At 39.6% G+C, this 20,916-nt stretch overlaps 1 protein-coding gene across 5 annotated transcripts in view; it reads right to left on the bottom strand.

The window, feature by feature from the left end:
• Window positions 1-3,600: 3,600 nt before the first annotated feature.
• Window positions 3,601-20,916, bottom strand: part of Ptprz1 (protein tyrosine phosphatase receptor type Z1) — a 187,331-nt gene continuing 170,015 nt past the window's right edge. For all 5 annotated transcript variants that reach the window (XM_052720825.1, XM_052720826.1, XM_052720827.1 and 2 more), the window contains 9 exons: window positions 20,586-20,721; window positions 18,731-18,877; window positions 13,739-13,832; window positions 13,335-13,408; window positions 11,972-12,100; window positions 10,511-10,657; window positions 6,933-7,075; window positions 5,885-6,020; window positions 3,601-4,541 (listed from right to left, as the gene is read on the bottom strand). In XM_052720825.1, coding sequence (XP_052576785.1) covers window positions 4,401-4,541; window positions 5,885-6,020; window positions 6,933-7,075; window positions 10,511-10,657; window positions 11,972-12,100; window positions 13,335-13,408; window positions 13,739-13,832; window positions 18,731-18,877; window positions 20,586-20,721 — 1,147 coding nt within the window. In that variant the 3' untranslated portion in view covers window positions 3,601-4,400. The remainder of the gene's footprint in view (window positions 4,542-5,884; window positions 6,021-6,932; window positions 7,076-10,510; window positions 10,658-11,971; window positions 12,101-13,334; window positions 13,409-13,738; window positions 13,833-18,730; window positions 18,878-20,585; window positions 20,722-20,916) is intronic.

Raw genomic sequence — 20,916 nt, 5'->3', positions numbered from 1 at the left:
CCAGCGCGCTCTCTGTTTCTGGACCCTTGATGGTGGAGGTTGACCGAGCAGAGCTCCAGAGAACACCGCTGGACTGTGATACACCTTCCCCATACCCCACGACCTACCTATCCCTTCATTTGTAAGTTACCCACTAAATAAATCTTCCTTTTAACTACGTGGAGTGGCCTTAATAATTTCACCAATACTGGCATAGGTAAAAACAGCTCCCTACAGAAACAGGACAGTCCCAATCAAGAAAAAAGTTACATCTTGTTGGGTTAGCAAATTGTTTGCAAAATGATTTATTCTCTTCAGGTTGAGAGAAATACTAAAAGGGAGAGAAAATGAATGGAGTTGAGTTCTTGCAGGGAAGAAAGCAGAAGAGATGTTGTAAAACACAGGAGGGGAGCAAGATAAAAGGTGTGAGAACAGCTAGTATTCATGTGCCACTGAGACAACCTAAAAAAATATTTTTAAAGGACCACCTGGTTGCCAACGTGCTTCTGGTTTTTATCAGTCCCCAAGTACAATGGCTTAAAGTGTCAGTCACTCATCTGGCTCCTCACTATGCAGTTAGGGCCTGGCTCAGTGTGAACAGCTTATCTGTCCCAGGAAGTGTCACTTGGACTGTGTTGATGGTGACCAGGAGAAGCTACTTCAATGTCTCACTTCATACACGGTCAGTACCTCCATCTAGATATCAGCTGGAAGCTGGGGTTTGGGGTCAGGACCATGAATTCCTTCCACTGCTGTGTGGTCTTGTGTCAGCCTGGTGGCACTGTTCCAAGACAATGTCCCAAGAGAATCAGATGCAAGCATTTTGTTACTCAACCTTGGCAGTCATGACTGCCAAGGGGTCATCTGTTCCTCTGGTAAATTGGATGAGTGTCAAGGGACATGGGAACAAAGCTGGGCTTTTAAATAACAATCCGCCACAGGTTGGTGCCCTAAGGACAGTGGCAGGGAAGTGGATTCTGTGAACAGCACTAAGAACTCCAGGGCTCTCAGCCTTTCTTCTTGGTTTCAATTTTATTTGTGTGTATTTTCTACTTAGTTCCCTTAGCCTTTTTATGTGTTCTCATGGGCTTCAAGCTAGAATACCACATAGGAAAACTGGGGAAGATTTCTTATTTAACAGTGTCTAAAAACAAACAACACAACACAAAACACAACACACACACACACACACACACACACACACACACACACACACACGTAAGGAAAGCCTGGAAATGCATAATTTCAACTTCCTATGTTGTTTAAAAGCAATTACTTGAAATAAGTGTAATAATAGCATTTGCTATTTTAGTGCCTTAATTTTTAAAACGTCAATGCTGATAATTTTTTAATATAAGAGTAACTAAGTTAGTAGGAAAGATATAAATTCTTTGCATCAGCCCATCTCTCTCTGGATCATTCAGAACTATTATAACAATCATGGGACTGAAATAAGGAAACAGGAAGCAGAGAGCTGTGGTGAGTGGCATGAATAAAATTGTGGAGGGAGGCATTTCAAATTAGTCTACCTGCAAAGATCCTCTAAGGTCAGTTTGTGCCTTCAGAGCTGTTTAGAAACCACCACTGGTGATGGATTAGTTAGAATTTCTTATCATTATGGATGTAATGAAACATTTGAATTTCACGCTATGTTTTTCTTACTCCTTCAAATCCTGTTTTCATTTTAAAGACAATTATCTTAAGAGGTTAAAAAAAAACTCGTGAATTAGAATTTAAGGCCAATGGTGTCTAGATTCTTAATACTGGTGTTGTGGTTTTCATTTATTTACTTCATTATCTAAAGCTACTGATTGTAATATCTCAACTTTTACTAAAGAGGGAGATTTGTAATGTGTCAGAACACCACACATTCAGCATATTGGTATTCCAGGTGAAATATTTTGCAAACTTGAGAATGATAGGCTAATTAAGGATGTGTAATAAAATACAGTTAGCAATGTCAAAAGACTATGTGATCACAATGCAGTCATAGTAATAAGATACTATCACATTAAACTCTGTAGATAACAGCTACAGATGTAACGAAACAATGAAGTTTCAGTAATGAATGGAGATGACTGCCAGAGGCTCATCTGACCTATTAATCCAGCATCATCATTTATGACTTGTTTTGCAATGTACTGTTACCACAAGAATTCCAGAGATGAGGAAAGCTTGCCATACCTTCCAGGAATGTTCTGCATAGCTCTTGGATCCTAATGATAACATAGGATCTCTGTCTTTTTCCCACTCTTGTGTGGCCTTCTGGTCCCAGGCTGTCTTTCTGGTTTCCACCCTCTTGACTAGGTTGACCTTTGTTTAGACTGGAGTCTATAGCAAGTCCAGCAGCTTCTAATTCCTGGCTTGACTCTGAAGCAAAAGTTCTGTCACTTCCTGGCACATGGTGCTCTTTTTTGGCAACATTCTGATAATTCTTCATAGCCAGCTTGGGCTAATAGGACAAAATACCATGCTCAGGTATCTGTATACTACATAATTTTCTTTTTCACAGTTCTAGAACTCAGAAAGTCCAAGGCCAAAATGCTGACAGATTCAAGATCTGGCAAGAGCTTGCTTTTTTAAAAAAAAAATTAAATTATTATTCTTTATACTCAGCTGTGGTCTTCTCACTGTGTGAAGATTCCGGGGATCTCTCTCAGGTCTCTCTTATTTAAGGACATTGTTGTGTTTTGAATGTAAAATGTCCCCCATAGACTTGTGTTTGAACACTCTGTAGTGCTGTTCTGGAAAGTTATAGAATTTGACAGAAGCGAGTCATGGGGAACAGGCCTTGAAGTTTTATAGCCAGGGCCCATTTCCCATTCTTTCTCTGCTTCCTGCCTAAAGATATGGCATACCCAAAAGCCTCCTACTCCTGTTCCTCTGTTTCCCCTACCATGACAGACCCTTTGCTCTCTTGTCAACCTAGGGGTGGAAATGTTAACACATGGGTTTGGGGGAGTCATGCATATTCAGGCCATGGCAATCCCATAAGGCAAAAGAAATACATAGTGGTTCTATTTATTAAGCAAGTGGGTTCCAATTGTTTAATGGTACATTTTGTAGTGACAGCACCAGCAGCTGTGTTGAACTCAACATCATAAAATTTTGTGAGATCCCAGAGTACCACAGGGAACACCTCTTCATTAGGGTTTTTGTTGCTCTGAAGAGACACCATGACCACAGCAACTCTTATAAGGTAAACTATTTCATTGGCGTGGCTCATTTACAGTTTCAGAGGTTCAGTTAATTATCATCATGGTTGGGAGAATGGTGGCATGCAGGAAGATGTAGTGCTGACTACATCTTGACCAGAAGGCAGCAGGAAGTTGACTTGACTGACTTACTGGGCTGTATCCTGAGCACAGGACATCTCCAAGCCCGCCCCCCAGTGTCACACTTCCTCCAACAAGGTCATACCCACCCCAACAAAGCCACATCTCCTAATAGTGCCACTCCCTATGAGATTATGGGGGCCAATTGCATTCAAACTACCATAGGAAGCACAGGTGGATACTCTGTCCCATTTCTTTGGGCTTTTCGTTTTTTTCTCAGTGGGACCCATATTCATAATTTTCTACCACACATAGACCAGCACAACGTTCCACAAGTAAACACGAGTCAATGGCAATATATTTATTTTTGCAGTTTCTTGAATAAAAACCATTTAAGGAACGTTTGGTAAGGTGTTACTCTCATAAAAACATCTTTTAAAACAAGTGGTTTTCTATTTTCCACAAGAGTTAAAATGACATGCGGAAACAGGGTTAGTTCCTTGGCTAGCACAGTATAATTTTAGAAGACATGTAGAGTAAGTAAGACCAGAGAATAAACTACATCATTAAACTCAAGCACACCACTAGAAAACTCACACAGTAGTAAAATATAAAAATCTACAATTATAAATATAAATTTGGTCCATGGAGACACCAGAGCAGTATTTACATAAGTTACTAGATCACTTCTACTTCAGATGAATACTGCAGTTTTAAAATGTTGAATATCACTGGGGATAAAGTGGTTTACTTACAACCTACTATATTAAAAGTTATATTTCTAGCAAACCTGATGATTGCTACAAATACAGCTAAAAATTTGACACTTAAAAACAAACATCTTCCAAGGATGGTGATTCCTATTCTCTATAAATTGAATTTTTCTGTTAAAATCAATATGGAAAAAAAATACCACAATTCAGTTCTTAGAAATCCTGTAAAATTCAATCATTTTAGTTCAAACATAATAAGTGAATTACAAGAAGTCTTTCAAAAAGGCACACGTTGTTAATGGTGTCAATTTGGCAGCAGAATGAGTTACCGTCATGTCATGGGAAGTAAACAGACAACAGAACTGACTCATTTTTCTAGTTTGAGAAAGAGGAGAACAATGCTTAGATTGGTTTGTCCTTCACCCTTTCTGTGTTAAACTAAAGATTCCAGGCTTTCAGCTATGTTTCCATCAGGCAAAGCTGCACCATTACTCTCCAGAGAGGTGGATGGATTCTCTTCCTGCCTTGTGCTGACGAGGCTGAGGACCACTTTGTAGAGAAACTGATACTGTTCCTAGAAAACACAGAAAGGAGAATTATGGACAGGAAGCTCAACATAGACATGAATTTGCATAAAACAGGTATGATTTCAGACACATTTTGGCACTATTCACAGAAGAGCACAGGGCTGTACTAAGGGCTTATACTCAGCTGAGGTGCACAATCTGCATTTGATTTTATCTATTTGGTTAAGTCAAAATTGCTTTGCAATGAGCAAATGGTCATTGAATTTAGAGAAGAAGCCCATGCACATTGGACAATAATAAACACTCGGTTCTTATTCTGTTGTTTCCTGGAGTTGGAAGACGATGCAAATGAACTCTCTCGGTGTTGAGTGCCTACCACCTTTTCAAAAGCAACATCTTTCTTTCTTTTCTCTTCCCCTTTTCTTTCTTAGTCTCATACATCTGAGACTGGTGTTGAACTTACTGTGTAGCTGAGGATGACCTGATCCTCTTGTCCCTACCTCCCAAGGACTACAGATGTGTTCTATTCATCCAGTTAATGTGGAGGTAAGGACCAAAACTAGTTCTTGTGCATGTTAGGAAAGCATTCTACTAACTGAGTTATATCCCCAACCCTCAAAAATAAGCATCTTATTTTCCTCTAATTGCTGTGTAATCAAATGTTTCTGTGTATCTACAGAAAGGGCTCAACAATGACTGTAGTATCACCAAAGCACAGCACCATCACCAGACACATTCCAAATGTTCTTCACGCTCTATCCTTCTGCCTGGCTTGATGGTTTGGGTTTCCTGATGCCAAATGATCTTTCTATGAGGCCCTTATCTTTAAGCAGTGACACCAGGACTTCGAAATCCACCTGAGACTCCCACCACCCTTCTTATTATTTTGCCACAATAGTAACAACTTTCAGGTTATTTCTAAGCTAAACTATGGAACTGAAAGTGCTGTGTCTCTTTCTTGACTGAATGTATCTTTTTTCTCTTAAAAGCATCCAAGAATTAGTTATTTGTTAACTTCAGAAACTGCATTTGGCTAGAGAAAAGAGTTGATAGTTCTAACATTTAAGTCTTTGAGATATAGCTCCCGCTGTTCTGTGAAGCCCATATTTGAACCCGAGGAATATAACTCCTCAGTTTGCTGAACAAATCAATTTGTTGCTAATTCCACTACAGGTATTAAGACTCACAATGAATCCTGTAAAAGGGCACAGAGTGACTTGGTTCTTCTTCTTCTTCTTTTTTTAATCTTCCAGTCTTCTGCAAGGTGCAGCCTTGTAATTTAGCTAGAATGCTACCAACTACTGTGGCCTTCCTTATATAGGATAAAAAAGACCCTAGTACCATCTAGGAAGTGATATTTCAACAATGAAAGATGAGGTTCATCACTTACAATGTCAGTGAAGACTCCCGGCCTCATTAAATTGATCATCTTGGCTACTTGGTAAACATCCATGGAATTTTCTTTTTCTAGTTGGTGCATAAGTGTTGTCAGAGCACAGAAAGTTCCTGCCGTTACTCCACCATGCCTTGCAGTAAAGGGAAAGGGCAGAGACTCCATTTAGATGCATCAAATACATTGGAACTCACAGCACACAGCCTTGAAATGGTGTGTCTTCCTTTTTTTGTGTGCTTAGAATTATGGTTGAAATGGAGGCAGTACTAAGTGTTCATGCCATTAATAACAAAATCCTTTATAGAAGGCTTACTGTTTGCATATGATTTGTTATTTTTATTTTATGAAAGGAGCAAGCAGAACATGTTTGACTGAGGTTATCATATATAAACTACATACTTTATAGAATAGGTATATAACACAATTCTAGCATTTTTCGCTGTTACAGGAACAGAAAAATTCATGGGATAAAGAGTTCTCTTTCAGGAGCTGGAGAGATGGCTCAGAGGTTAAGAATACTGACTGCTCTTCCAAAGGTCCTGAGTTCAATTCCCAGTAACCACATGGTGGCTCACAACCATCTGTAATGAGATCTGGTGCCCTCTTCTGGCCTGCAGTCATACATGCTATATACATAATAAATAAATACATCTTCAAAAAAAAAAAAAGAGTTCTCTTTCAGACAAAACAGAAACAAAAACAAAAACATCAAACAATAGTTGTTTTTACTTCTTTCTCAAGAAGTAAATAGCTGAGACATATCCTAGGGTAGCTCCTATAAGATTCCAGTGCTGAAACAGTGTCTCATATCAACAAATGCTCCCACTATAAAGCATAAGAGCAGACTCTGTGTTCATATATAAGTCTTTTGCCTTTATCAGGAGTTACAAAAAAGGGGAAATGTGCTGTGTGACCTGTGATGATAGGCAGCAGCTAATCCAGCCTGGCTGATCAGCACATGGACACAACGCATCAGGCTGGCCTGAGGACAACAGAAGCATGCATATATCCAGAGGTGTGCAATGATCGAGACTGTGAAACTTACTCATCGTGAACAATCATGGGCCCATCCCTGTTAGCGGCTTCTTCTTTGATAATACTTATAAGTTCAAATGTTTTACTAATGGGACTATCCGGGTTTGGCCATTTGGGACACTGAAAATGCCTTACTTCCAGCACATAATCATCCTATGAGAAGAAAGAACAAATTAGTGCTTTTAAGAGTCATGCTGGCTAGTGACAGTTCATCAGGAGTGGAGTAACTGGGAAAAAATTAGAAGCTGAAGCTGGATGATGAAAATAGTGAATGCTATATTTGCAGCGCAGCTCTCATTGTGGAGGCAGAAAATCATTGCGATGGGACACCAACCATGAATAGATCTATTAACCAGGATAAAAAAACCATCATCTCCTTTTTAGTCCTTTGTGTGGGGGGGTGTGCATGTGTACACGTGTGTGGGAGGTAAAGGGTCGCTATTAAGTGTCTACAATTTTTCTCTACCTTATTCTTTGAGACAGGATCTTCCATCTGGAGCTTATTGAATCGGGCTATCTCGGTTGGTCAGGAAACCCTTGGCATCTTCCTATCTCTGCCTCCCCAATGCTGGGGTTACAGGCAGGTATCACTGTGCCTGGATTTCATGGTCCTGCTTGGAACTGAACTCAAGTTCTTATGCTTCACTGGCAAGCTCTTTACCAACTGGTCCATCTCCCAACTCCTCCTTTTTTTAGTTCAAAAAAGAAATCCTATTTGTGTGTAAATCATATCAATGCTAATAAACCACGAAAGCATGACATAAAGATGTGTCCGAACTGCTAAATTTTAAGGTACAAAGGAAATCTTCAGTGTTAAAGTTTGTTTGGAAAACAGCACAGAGATCTTCAAACAACAGCAGTCAGTCCTCTTCAGAACGAGATTAGAGAAAACATCAGGGAAGTGGGTGGAGGTCTCCTCTGAACTCCAGACTCACTTACTTTTCGTGTGACTAACCAGACTATGTCCCTTTATGAAATAAACCTCCGACCTCCAGTTTCCTAAAGTGAGATGCTATATATGAAAACAAATGTCTCAAAATCAATTTTATGTAATAAATGTAAACTTCCCAAATGCTATTAACAACAACAACAAAAAAATCAAGACAGGATATTGGCTCACCAGATATTAAGAATTATTATAAGCTAACATGAAGGCATCCCCAGGTTAGCAGAGAGACTGGCAAGGAGCCCATTGGAAAGAAGTGGCCATGCTAGGAACAAGTCCATACACACTAGATGTATGACTGAGCTGACACTGCTAATTTGTGAGCACTGGGACGCGAGGACAACAATATCACATGGAAAAGAAGAGTGCACTCCCGACATGCACAATATAAAAATATAAAAAGTAAAGGTAAAATGTAGAACATTTAGCAAGCAATGCTCTATCAGTAAGGGTGTCTTGATTTCAGACATGTTTTGTTGCTGTTTTCAGTATGTTTGGTGCAAAGAACAGAACAGGGATGCTCCTATGCTAAACATCCACTCTGCTACTGAACGGCATCCTCGGCCCCCAACAGGATTTCTTTTTTTAGCAGTGAATGTTAAATGATAGATTATTTATAACAAAATGGGGGAGGTAATAAAATCCACATGAATTAGGCTTGTAAACCTTCATTTACATAAAAAATAAAAACTTTAAAATTGCATGAAAGGGTATTAGGAACATGTGTACCTGGAAAGGGATTAATAACTAGACTACACAAAGACCCCACATAAGTAAACAAGTCAATTGTTAAGGCTCTAATGGAAACTTGGGCAAAACCCATGAGGACTTGTCATTAGAAATGAATTATCAGTGTAATGGCCAATACATTTTTGGAAAGATATTCACCTTCATTTAAGGAAAATTCAAATTAATGGAGCAAAAAATGTCATTTCATCCCCCACAAGCAGAGATGAGGAGATTCCAGATTTCTCATGGGCTCTAAATGGGAGGGCAGCTCAGTAGGACCACTTTTAAAATAATCACAACACTGAAAAGTTGAAAGTGCTGATTCTTAATGACCCATAAGGGATTCCTAGGTGCATCCAGGAAAAATTTTCATGTGTGAAAACATTTGGTCAGGTACTACTTGTAATAGCAAAAATATGAATAAAACAAAATGAATCAAAAAGAAAACAAAACCAACTTCAAACGAGTAGTGGCCTAAATATAAGATAGAATATGTTAATAGCAGAAACAAACAGATTTGACTTATACCCAATTATGTGAAATAAATGTCATCAATTAAAATGAGGCAAAGTAGCAAATATTTGAAAAATATACATAATTTATGTAAAGGTCAAAATATAAAGTCAAAACAACACAACCTTAAAGAAAACAGAGATAAAAAGTGAAATTATGAAGTAAATCAAGAGAATTTGGGCAGAGGCTATTATATCTGAAGGGAGGACAGTATGGATGAAGAGGAGCATGAAAAATCTTAAAGGTCAAAGTTATGTTCCCTTATTGAACTCAGTAGCCAGTGAATAATTTAGTATATCACTTTAATATGTTACATACAGCTTATTAATATTATTTTATTCTATAATACTACATTAAAAAGTCTTTATAAATAAATAAATAAATAAATAACAGATTCCCAGATTTTGACTTTAGTCATTTGACAAACTTTCTGGATCTTGAAATGAGTCTGGTCCATACAGCATAAACTTTTACCTCTTTACCAACCTCAAGTACTATGACATTTAGGAGACAGTAGCTATAAATGAAGTGGATGAAATCTTGCCTTCCTGATCATTGCTTCAGAAATACTTCCCATTCCTAGGCTGGCTTTCTAGAGATTGGGGTATCAATGATATTTGCTTTACCTACTTGAGATGCACTGAACTGGAATCAGTCATGAATGCTTATTGTTTAGTGTGTTTTCTGTATAATACTAGGAAAAAAGCTGTATTTCCTAAAGCTGAGGTAGGCAATGGGGGTGATCAGAATAATCAGTATGACAAGACACAGGGTTTCTAATGAGTATTTTCTTGAAATAAACCTTCTTACTAACTATGGAGACCTATGGGAGAAAGGTATGACAAGGGAAGTGTTGATTTTAAAACATAAGAATTAGAATTAGGACCTGGATGCGTCAGCAGTTAAAAGCACTAGCAACTCTTCCAGAGGACAATTTCTAGCACCCACAGGATGGCTCACAACCATCTGAAGTTCCCGTTCTAGGGGATCTGATGCCCTCTTCTGGCCTCCATGGGCTCTGCATACATGTGGTGCACAGACATAAACAGATAAAACACCAATTTCCAGAAAATAAAAATAAATCTCAAAGGAAAAAAATTAGTATTACATTAAAAAAATTTTTCAACCTAAGTTCTGTCAGCAATCAGTTTGGAGTAAAAGAGAAATCTGCTTTTCTCGGTACACAGAAGTTAAGAATTGTATAGTTTAGTAAAGATTAATAGTTTGATGATTCTGTAAGATTTTGGAAGTTAAAACAGTACAGGAATATTGATTTGTTCTGGAATTGTCTCAATTTTAAGAAATCAGAATCCTTTCCATTTCTATAAAAGATTCCCAAGTTAGCGTGTCTCACACATGAGCAGGATAGACGTCCATCCTTTAACAACCTGTTTCTGTACCTGTGTCGCTTCTAAGATGAAGTCTTGAACTATCAGCTTTTCCTCATTAGATAGACATTTGTGTTCTTCAGACATAAGAGTGACTTTGAAGCTTTCACAATTTATGGGTTCATCTTTATTTGGCCAGTAAACAAATTCATCCTCTGCCTGAAAGAGACCAAGGAAGGGTATAGATTTTCATAAACTAGCTCAATGCCCTGATTGTGAAATAAGATCAATTGGCTGGCATAGAAATTTCAAATCAAATATTTCTTTGAATAACAAAATTTACTATTAAAATGTTCCTGATATCTTACTCCAGATTGGATTTATGTATAAAATAAAACATTACACAACCCAAACTATCGTCATGGCATTTTGTGCTCTTGGCGCACCAGAAGCACTGGTAAGCCTGTTGATGCTATAATTGACAACTGAGGAGGACTGGTAAAGCAAGAGCTCGTCAGTTTCCAGCATGATGTGGAATCTCTGTGACTTTAGATGCATTAACTGAGTATGAGAGTCAAGTGTATATGCAAAGCCCAAGTCAATATTAATGTTGACTAACTGTTTAGGTTTTACAAACAGACAAAGAAGAGTGGATGTGTCACTGATATTCTGGCTCTGAAGAGGTCTTTCCTTTACAAGTTTATATTCTTTAAAAATGGAGTTTTCCAGCATGGACAGGAGAGGAGCTCATGGAGCACCAGTCTAGCTGAGGAGCAACAGGTGGGCGAGAGCAGCTGGGGAGGAAGATTCATTCTTCTTTGGGGGCATGGCACTGGTAGGATGCCCCTGTTCCAGTGGATAGTGACATAGCCAGGCTTATATGGTCAACAGTAATTGTAGTGAGTTCTTGAAAACAAACAACAACTACAACAACAACAAAGTCACATCAAGTTGGGGGAGGTGTATGCTAGGAAAACCCAGGAGGAGTCGGGGGTGAGTAGGATCCTATTTCACTGTTTACATGTATGAAATACTCAAAGAATAAATTAAAAGTTTCCTAAATCTCCCTCTTCTTCATAAAAAGACTCATACTACCAAAACTACATGAAACAGCCTTGGTTGATATTATTAAGAGACTATAACTACTTCTTCAACCATGCCTTCATGGAATTGTAAACAAAATAATAAAATAAAAAATGAGAGACTCAGATGGAATTTTCAACACAGTGTTATGTATTTTATCTTAAAAATGCAAATAGAAGAGTATTGACTTGTGTCATTTGTGGTTGCAATCTTGAGTTACATAAGGAGTGTCACAAATGCATTTTGCAACTTTAATCTACTTCATTAATAGCTCTCATTCATTACTTTGATCCAATGGAACTGTGTAACCAATTGAGTCCACCAAAGCATGACTCCAGTGACGTTAGTCTATTAGGTGGAAATAAGATTACTTTTTGCGTTTGTATGACAGGCTTCCGGTTATTGCAATATCATGTTTTCCTTATAAGAAACGAACCAAAAGTGACCTACCATGTTTTGCCCATCTGGAATCATAACCACCAGCTGGGCATTATGATCCCATATCATTCTCCAGAAGTCCTTAATGGTGTGCAGAAGCGGGTGCTGGGTGATAATGAATTCATTGCTCTGGTAATAACCCTACAAAACCAAAGACAAGATAAAAGAGGCCCAACATAGGACTAGGCAGAGAAACATGTTTGATGTTAAAGTAGTGTATTTAATTGTAGATGGGGTATTGAAATAATATTGTATTACAACCAGAGTCTGCTGGGCACTGTCTATATGCTAGGTACAATTTTCTTCCTATGAAGGAATCTACAAAATAAAAACTATAATCCTCATTTTAGAGGTGATTAAACTTGGGTAAAATTAAGCATTGTGGACAAGTTTATCTTAAGAAGTGCTGTGACTTCTAGGTGGTAGAAGTACCAAAATGGTTTATGAATTTGTCTCTTGCACTACTTAGAGTGGAAATCCATGGCAGAGTTTATAACCCTTATTGTCCACAAGCCCTTGGCTTCAGAATACTAAATCTCACACCTCTTCACCCCAGGTTACCTTCCATGTCCTAGCTCCTTGGCTGCCTCCCCTATGAGAGGGATCAGGAAGGCTCCTTTCTGATTGTATTTATGAATTTTAGAAAGTGGTGGATCAAATGATGTCCACGCTGTTTACTGAACTAAAAACCCTTCTCTAGTAGTGTGGTCTTTTACTACTCCCATGGACTCATTTGAAATGGGGTGTGTGTTAGACAGCTGTAACTACGCATCTCCTTGTTTCCCACAGGCATATTCTTTAGTCATTTCTTTGCTGACTAACTAGAATAATGGTTTGGGAATTAAGAGTAGAACTCTTTCTTTTGAAACCAAGCTGTGTGGTTGACCATCCTGAGATGTTAATAAAAGGCATGCAAAAGCCACCAAAGCACTCATCCATTCAGCAGACAACCTAATTGTAGAAATCCAATAGCTCAAGTGAGCCCAGCATATAGGGAAGAGGGGTGTTGAAAACCTGGGGTGCTAATTTTAGTGAATTTGGTCTTTGTTGAAGCTGATGTGTCCTGCCTCTGCCTCAGATCTGTGCCCTGGTGAATGAAAACATATGATTTATATTTGCTCATTAGCTCTGAATGGTGAGCTTGAGACCCTGTGCTTCCTTATTAATTTTAATTGAAATTTCTTCAGTTCCAGCACACATGAAAACATCAAGGTATGCTGGTATTCCTCTGGCCACTAATGACTGTGTGCCAAAGTTATTGTATTGTATATTGTACTGATGTCCTGAGGCGCTGTTGCTGCATCAGGGGGCCCACTCTGCTGTTAATTCTGGTAACAGGCTGGTAGAAGGCTTTCCCATAATGTTTCTGACTTACCATGATATAGGATGCATTGATGTAGTCTGTGCCTTCTCCACTCAGGGATGAAATGCCCACCCTTGATCTTTCCACTGGAACACAGAACATTCCAAGTAAACAAACATGCTCACTGCAATGAACCCCCCCCCCCATCAACTCCTAAATGCAAAGTTTAGTTGCATTTCTTAATGAATGCCTTTGATGGTTAAACTAATTGTTTAACTAATTCTTAAAGTCAAGTTTTGCATTCTTGATAAGACTCCAAGGATTTGAGTCATCAATAACATTCCAGGTATAATTAGAACAATATGTCATTAGACATAACATTATTTAGTATACATAACCATTACTGGTAGACATGCAAGTCTTTTATCACAGAAATAAAAACCCAAGTTGATTTTGCAAGATTCAGTGTGACTCACCAGGGATGATGGAGGATGTTCTATTCTTCTCTCTGTTGCACTGCTTCAGGGCTGTAGAGTAGTCACTCTGAAGAATATTTGACTGACTCAGAAGCTGAGCGAGGGAGGCAAGGAGAAGTGCAGGTCATTTCGCGCACTTCACCCGGATACCCAGACACTCACTGATACACCTCAACAAAAGAATGACGATGTAAACACTTGTTTCCTAGGGCTTGAAGGAAGCCCCTTTTTAGTGAAGTTCAGAAGTATCTACGCTGTATTTCAAGACCTTTGATCTTGGGAGAATGTTCCTGATGGCTTCCTTTGTGGTCCTGTGTCCTCCATTTTCTCTACTTACTCTCACTAGTGTTAAATAGTTATGTAATTTTTGGAATGAATCCTACAAACTACTTCACCAGGATGCTAAAAGCTATACTGTTGGTTTTCAGTCACTGGAACTTTAAATACTATTTTATTGACACTGCCCTATAAATGTTTTATACACACACTATCTTGGTACCAAACATTTATGTGTTCCATAAAATAGATGGGTTGGTTTCCACCTAGATTTTTTCCAATGTTTGGAAATTTTTGTTTCTAAAAATCTGGCAAAGTCTTACCTTTCCCCACTTACAGTATGTTTTTATTTAAGTTTAGAAAATATTTCTAAATATTAATCATGTTCCATCCCCCCTTTTCGTTTTTTAAAACAGAGTCTCACTCTGTAGCCCCGGCTGATGTTGAATTTGTGACAATCCTTATGCCTCAGCATCTTGAGTGCTGAGATTCCAGGCATGAGCCATCCCAGGGGTGAGCCATCATACCCAGCATGTTCCTACTTAGTCTGTGAATACTTTCCCTTCCTGCATCAAGGACAGACCTGTCTGTGCTCCTAGTGTTTGCTCTCAGCTGTCAGCCTTGAAGGCTGTACATTCATTTCCAAGTACATCTGTTCTGCAAGCCACTGAAGTCTTCCTGTTCATAACCTATTCCTTCACCTGTGTTCTCATCCTACTTCTTTGTACTTACAAAAGATCTTTGCAGATTCCAATTTTCTTCCTTCCCTTAGTTTTAAAAGAAGCTTATACATCTCTTTATTAAAACATAATCAAAATAAAAAATAAGCAACATAAAGACTGTCCTACCCTCTAAGTTTGTATTTCCTATTAACTACCTTCATTATTTCTTTCAGAGCCAAGTTTTAAAAAGATATTATTTTTTATTCACGTATGTGTACATGTATGTGTATGTGTGTGGATATCTCTGTGTGCGGGCCAAATCTGTTCAGGAGCCCATAAAAGACCAGAAAATGATGTCATATTCCTTGGAGCTGGAGTTATAATCATTGAGAGCCACTTGATATGGGTGTTGAGACCTGAACTTAGGTACTCTAGAAGAGCAGCAATCAATCTTAACTCCTGAGACATCTCTATGAACTTCAGAAAGCCACTTTTTAAAAAGAGCTGTGTGACTATTCTCTATACTTCCTCAAATCCAGTCAGTTTATAAAGTTTATTTTTAAAGCTTGGTGTGTACAGACGTGGGCATTCTATTCTCAGAATATTTTCATACGCATACGTCAATATACTCTGCTCTAATTGTCCTTCCTCCAACGCCCTCTCCTTCTTCTCACCTGCTTTTCGCTGTGTCCTTTTCATTTGGTTTGTGACTCTGCTATCTGGCTTCAGTGCACCACTTCTCTGCCACAGCTTTTGCAGTGGTCATCAGTGTCCCACGGCTAAGTCCCCTTGCCTTTCCCAGAGGAATTCCTCCGTTATTAGCATTTACCGTCTCTGTTCAGTTTTCTCCTCTTGAAACCTTACTTTCTTTGGATTCTTTTGTCTCTCACTACCTTTTATTCTCTCATGCCCTCCATTTTCCCTTCTTAATTCCCATCATCCTTGCTTTTTTTTTTTTTTTTTTTTTTTTTTTTTTAAGTACTGGGGTTTCAGCCTAGGGCACGGTGCATGCTAGGCAAGAGCTCTAGCACTGAACTATACCTCCATATCTTCTCCCAAACCTTCTTAGACACCTCATTTTTAGTGACCTGGGTCTAAGGCTTCAAATAATCATCTCCAAAGCTGGTGCAGTCTTTTCCTCCAGACTTCATCTCTCTTACCATTTAGATGTAGTATTGACTTGTCTACTACACATGTTAACTGAAACATGCTGTGATGGTTTGACTGTGTTCCTTAAGGCTTCATGTGTTCAAATTTAATCCCTACTGTGAGGTATTGAGAGTGTGAAAACTGAGGTCAACTATGGTGTGTAGAGGTAGAGATTTGGGGAGGTGAGTAGGACTACATTAAGTCTTTAGGTAAGAGCTCCTGTGAATGAATCCTACTAGCTTTATAAGGGGCAGAGAGTTACACACACACACACACACACACACACACACACACATTTGTCATGTTGTCACATGATATTCTGAGGAACTTGAAACTTTGCCATTTTGCAAGAAGGCCATCACCAGATGTGACTACCTGCACCATGTTTCCATAGACTCACAAACCCAAGTAAACTTTTTGTTTGTAGAGCCCTGTACCTCAGTCATTTCATTTAATGATGGAAGTCTTGCTAATATGCCTCTAGCAGTTCAAATTTATGTAGACATAGAAGTGATCTGACCATCTTGTCTTCCACCACATTCTGCAAACATGCACCTTCTCTCTTGAACTCTCAGTCACAGGGAATGATATCACCTCCTCCCAGTTAACAGAATCTGAGCAGTTATAGTTGCCTTTTCTCCTTTCCAAATGTAGCGTCCTATAAATTAAATAAGTCCTCTTGCGGATGCAAACACTTATTCCCTAAGTTGTATTCTCACCTGTGCACCTATAGAATCGTTTTCTTCCACAGTGGCCCTTCCCACAGTTCTGTGTGTCTATTTTCTTATCTGTATCTCTCATTAGGATGCAGGCACCAGGAGAGTGGGAGTTTCGTGTACTCTTTTAATTTTTAAAAGACATACTTTAAATTATGTGCATGTCTGTGTGTGATTATGTGCTGAACTCAGGTAGGAGAGTTCAGAAGAGGATGGTGGAGTCCCTAATGCTGGAGTCACAGGCAGTTTATGAGCTGCCCAGTGTGGGTGCTGTCAACAGAACATGGGCCCTCTGTTAGAGCAGTTCAAATCTCCTAACTGTTGAGCCATCTCTCCAGCTCTGCCTTTACTGTTTTTTAAATGCATATTTATTTATTTATTTATTTATTTATTTATTTATTTATTTATGTGTGTGTGTGTGTGTGTGTGTGTGTGTGTGTGTGTGTGTGTGTGTGTGTGTGTAGAGGCTGGAGGTTGACACCAGGTATCTTTCTCAGTTGTTTTCCAATTAATATTTTTCTCCCTGTAATCTCTAACTGAACCTGGCACTCACTGGTTCATTTAGACAGATGAGACAGCAAGCCCCAGAGATGTGCCAGTACTCACTTCCGTGGGCTGGGATTATAGGCACTGCATCACCAGCGTGAAGTTTTTTCCATGGGGCTGGGGATCCAAGTACATACTCTCAAGTTCATGCAGCAAGGACTTTACCATCTGAGCCATTGCCCCAGCCCATGAATTTATAGTTCAGTACTAAACACTGAAGGCTGGCATCTAATAGGCATCTGGTAAATATTTATGGAATAGACATGCAATTTGTTTCAAGGAAAATTTTCTTTGTATGAACTTGAATGAATACTCTTTTTAATAAGACAGTATACCTGTATGCCTGTGTTTTCATGCTTATATTGTGACCAGAAAGAAGAAAGTCAAATCCTTCTTTTGAGTTGACTATTTAAGATGTTGTATTTCTATTTCAATCCTTGATTATTCATCTTAAGTCATATCAATTCTCTTATGTGACCATGTAGTGGGTTAATCATATTTAAATGAGATTATATTGACAACAGGTGATATAACTTTAAAATTAGGATAGTGAGATGGCCTTTTATCTCTGCAAAAGGTATGCTTGCAAGCTAATTTTCATGCTTTACATTTCTTTATTATTTTTAGAACCCAGATTGCATACTTTCTCCAAAGCATCCCTTTGTGACCCACACAGACCTGCTGAGCAAGACATGGCATCTTTCTGAAAACAAGTCCTAAGATCAGCAGTCACCCCAATCCTTCTTTTGCATTCCAGGAACATAAAAGGGCAGTTCCAAGAAGGTAGAGGTAGGGGGGCTGATGATTAGCACACTATGTTGTAGGCTAGGCAAAGAGCAAGGAGAAAAGATCTCAAGCTAATGCTTCTTTCCCTGGGTTGTTTCAGTTCTCCCCGGATAGTCTTTCCTTACAAATTAGCCCTGTTTCTCCTGAAACCCTGAGAAGTTTGAAGATAACATGGGGGTTATGTGCAGAGAAACTGCAGCCCGCATTCCCAGTCTGAGCCCAAACCTTCTCTGGTACAAGATGCAGGTCTGCTAACACCCACTTTCTGAAATCTTTGTAAGTTATTTCTGAAAGTCTCATAGCAAGTGTTTTGGAAATATGGGAACAAACAAAGCATGCCTCCCTCCCTCCCTGGTTTTCTGACTTGAGACAGGTGAGTGGGATAAACTGGGGTTGAGGAAGCTATTGTAGGTAGGTGGCCTACTCTGGTCTGAGGGTTTCAAGTGAGGCACGGGCTGTTTCAAAGAGCAGCAGGAACAGCCTGTGCCGCTGCACTTGAGCTGAAGTGGTCTAGTTTTTTCAAAGCCAAAAGAGCACTTATCCAGTTTGTGTTCTAAGTCCTGTCTGTTCATTCTGTGATGCTGTGTCCTTCTTCCCTGGGTCACATCTGCACTTATCAAAGTTAGTCCAGGGTATCTGACAGCTTTTCCTCTTGCTGCTCAGAATTAAGCATCTCTTTAAAATCTATCTCGTGGCACTGTAACCTATTGTAAGGAACAAGGGTGATTCAAACACAAAGCCATTATTCTAGCAACACTTGCGATTCCTCCACATGGCCTTGTCTAGTCAAATGAGGAATTACAGTGGCGTTCAGTTCTGTAGTGACACCCAAGAGGCATTTAAGCAAGCAAACTCACCTGGAATTGTTTCTCTAATTTCATCTTGCCTGTTGGTCCAGGTATGAGGAGCGTATTAACGTAGGAATGAATGTGGCTTTCCGGCACTTCTGTTTCTTTACTGAGTATGGCCTCCACTAGTGTGTCATGAATGAAGACATACTGCTCCTGAGAAAACAATGGTGAGAGGAACACGGCTTTATATTTTCTGTAGGTATCTAGGTATAAAAGTAGAAACTTCCTTTGACAGAAAGCTAGAGTTCAACAAAACGATTGTGAGAGGTCCTACCAAAGATTGCTAATGAGGCCTGGCAGGCAAGCAGACCGGGAAGGAGGTGGCCCAGACAGAAACCCCCTCTTCTTAGTCCTCTTCTGTTGGTCTCATGTTGACCTTGGTGGAGAGGAGGACAGAAGACTTGCAAGGGTAAAGCGTAGTCCTCTGCCTTCCCACAGTCTTGAACCTCACCGTTTCCCGTGAGGAGCACTCCCCTGACTCCAGAGCTTCTGGCGGACTTGCCCTAGTGCTCACTCTCCTGGAAGCCTGTCGCACAGGAGCAGAGTGGTTCTCTGGCTAGGTATGCTGTCATTTTTCAATACAAACTTAGATAGTCCTGGGAAGAGGAACTCTCAGTCAAGGAATGGCATCCCTCAGATCAGCCTGTGGGTGTGTCTGTGCGGGGCATTTTCTTGATTGGTAATAGATGTGGGAGGTCTCACCCCACCCCACTGTGGGTGATGCCATCCCAGGGCCGGTAGGTCTTGGCTGTATAAGAAAGGTAGCTGTGGAAGCCAGGGGAATCGAGAGTCTTTCAGAGTCTCTGCTGTCCTGTCTTCCCTGGATGGGGGACTGTAACCTGTAAACCAAAATGAACCCTTTCCTCCCTAAGCTGGTTTTGGTCAGTGTTTTGTCACCGCAATAGAGAACAACCTGGAACAATCGGGTTCAAGCTTGTCTGGTTTGTAGTCAGAGTCTCTTATATTTCACTAGCAAGACTTTTCTCTGGTCCTGTCTGACGAACGCATCTCAAGGATGGAATTTGGTTTTGGTTTGTCTTTTTGTCTCAGACTAGCCACATATTTCTGAATATTCTTAAGCTAGTATCATAGCTTTCAATCTACTATCATTTTTATTTGAAAACAGGAAAGAATAACACACAGATCTGTAAACTCTGCCCCATCTTATATATGATCATGTGTTTGAAACAGAAGAAACTGAATCCATTCATTGCTTGTGTTGAGCAGCTTGAGGTGTTTGCTAGCATGGGTGGATGTTGATGTTCTCTGGATTCTGAAACGTTACCACTTCTGGTGTCATCTGAAAGTCCTCAGTTTGTCACAAGACCGGCAGAATTTAGCTGGCCTATCCACGACTTATTTGTAAGTTAGTGTTCTAGGTTGAATTGCATTTCCCTGAAAGATAAATTGAAGCTCAACACAGGAATACCTCTGAATATAGTCCTACTTATATAAATAAGGGCACTACAGATACAATTGGCTTCTTCCAGGTCAGGTCAGCTGCCATAGAGTGGTGACTGGCATTCATATTAGAAGAGGGAATTTGGACACAGAGGGAAGATAACCATGAGAAGACAGAGGGAGAGATTAGAACAAGGCTCCCATGATCACAGCCACCAGAATCCAAAACAAGGCAAGGAAGCATACACCTCTCCAAGCTTCTGAAGGACCCAAGCCCTGCCAACACTTTACTGATTTTTTTTTTTTTCTGGCTTCAGACCGTAGCAAATGCATTTCTGCCATTTTTACTCTTCCTATAAAGTAGTCCCTCCTTACGGCCATCCTCAGAGACCAACACACCTAGATTTCAGTGACACCTCCATACTTTAGATTAATAAAGATATATTTAAAACAATCATACCTCCGTTTGCACCAAGTAATTTCTTTGTGAACGAATGTGTTTTAAGAAGCCAAATATGTTGACGGTTCCTTCGTGTTGAATCTGCTGCAGCATGCTGTCAAGCACAATGTACGTCCCCGTTCTCCCCACGCCAGCACTGGTCAGAGGGAGAGAAAGGAACACGCTCATATCAAGTTCCAAAGGAGTGTGAAAGCAGATCGCTATTAGCTGTCATGCTGAGATAAATCTGCTTCATCCCCCAAGCCAATAAGCCATATGTAAACTTAGTGATGTAAAATTATAAACAGAACCAGGCGGTGTGGGTGAGTGCCTTTAGTCCCAGCACTTGGGA

This window comes from Peromyscus californicus, unplaced genomic scaffold, assembly GCF_007827085.1.
Source record: "Peromyscus californicus insignis strain IS unplaced genomic scaffold, ASM782708v3 Scaffold_6__1_contigs__length_162567912, whole genome shotgun sequence".
Taxonomy (NCBI): Eukaryota; Metazoa; Chordata; class Mammalia; order Rodentia; family Cricetidae; genus Peromyscus; species Peromyscus californicus.
Note: the sequence above shows the minus strand (reverse complement) of the source record. Positions and strands in the feature narration are given on the sequence as shown.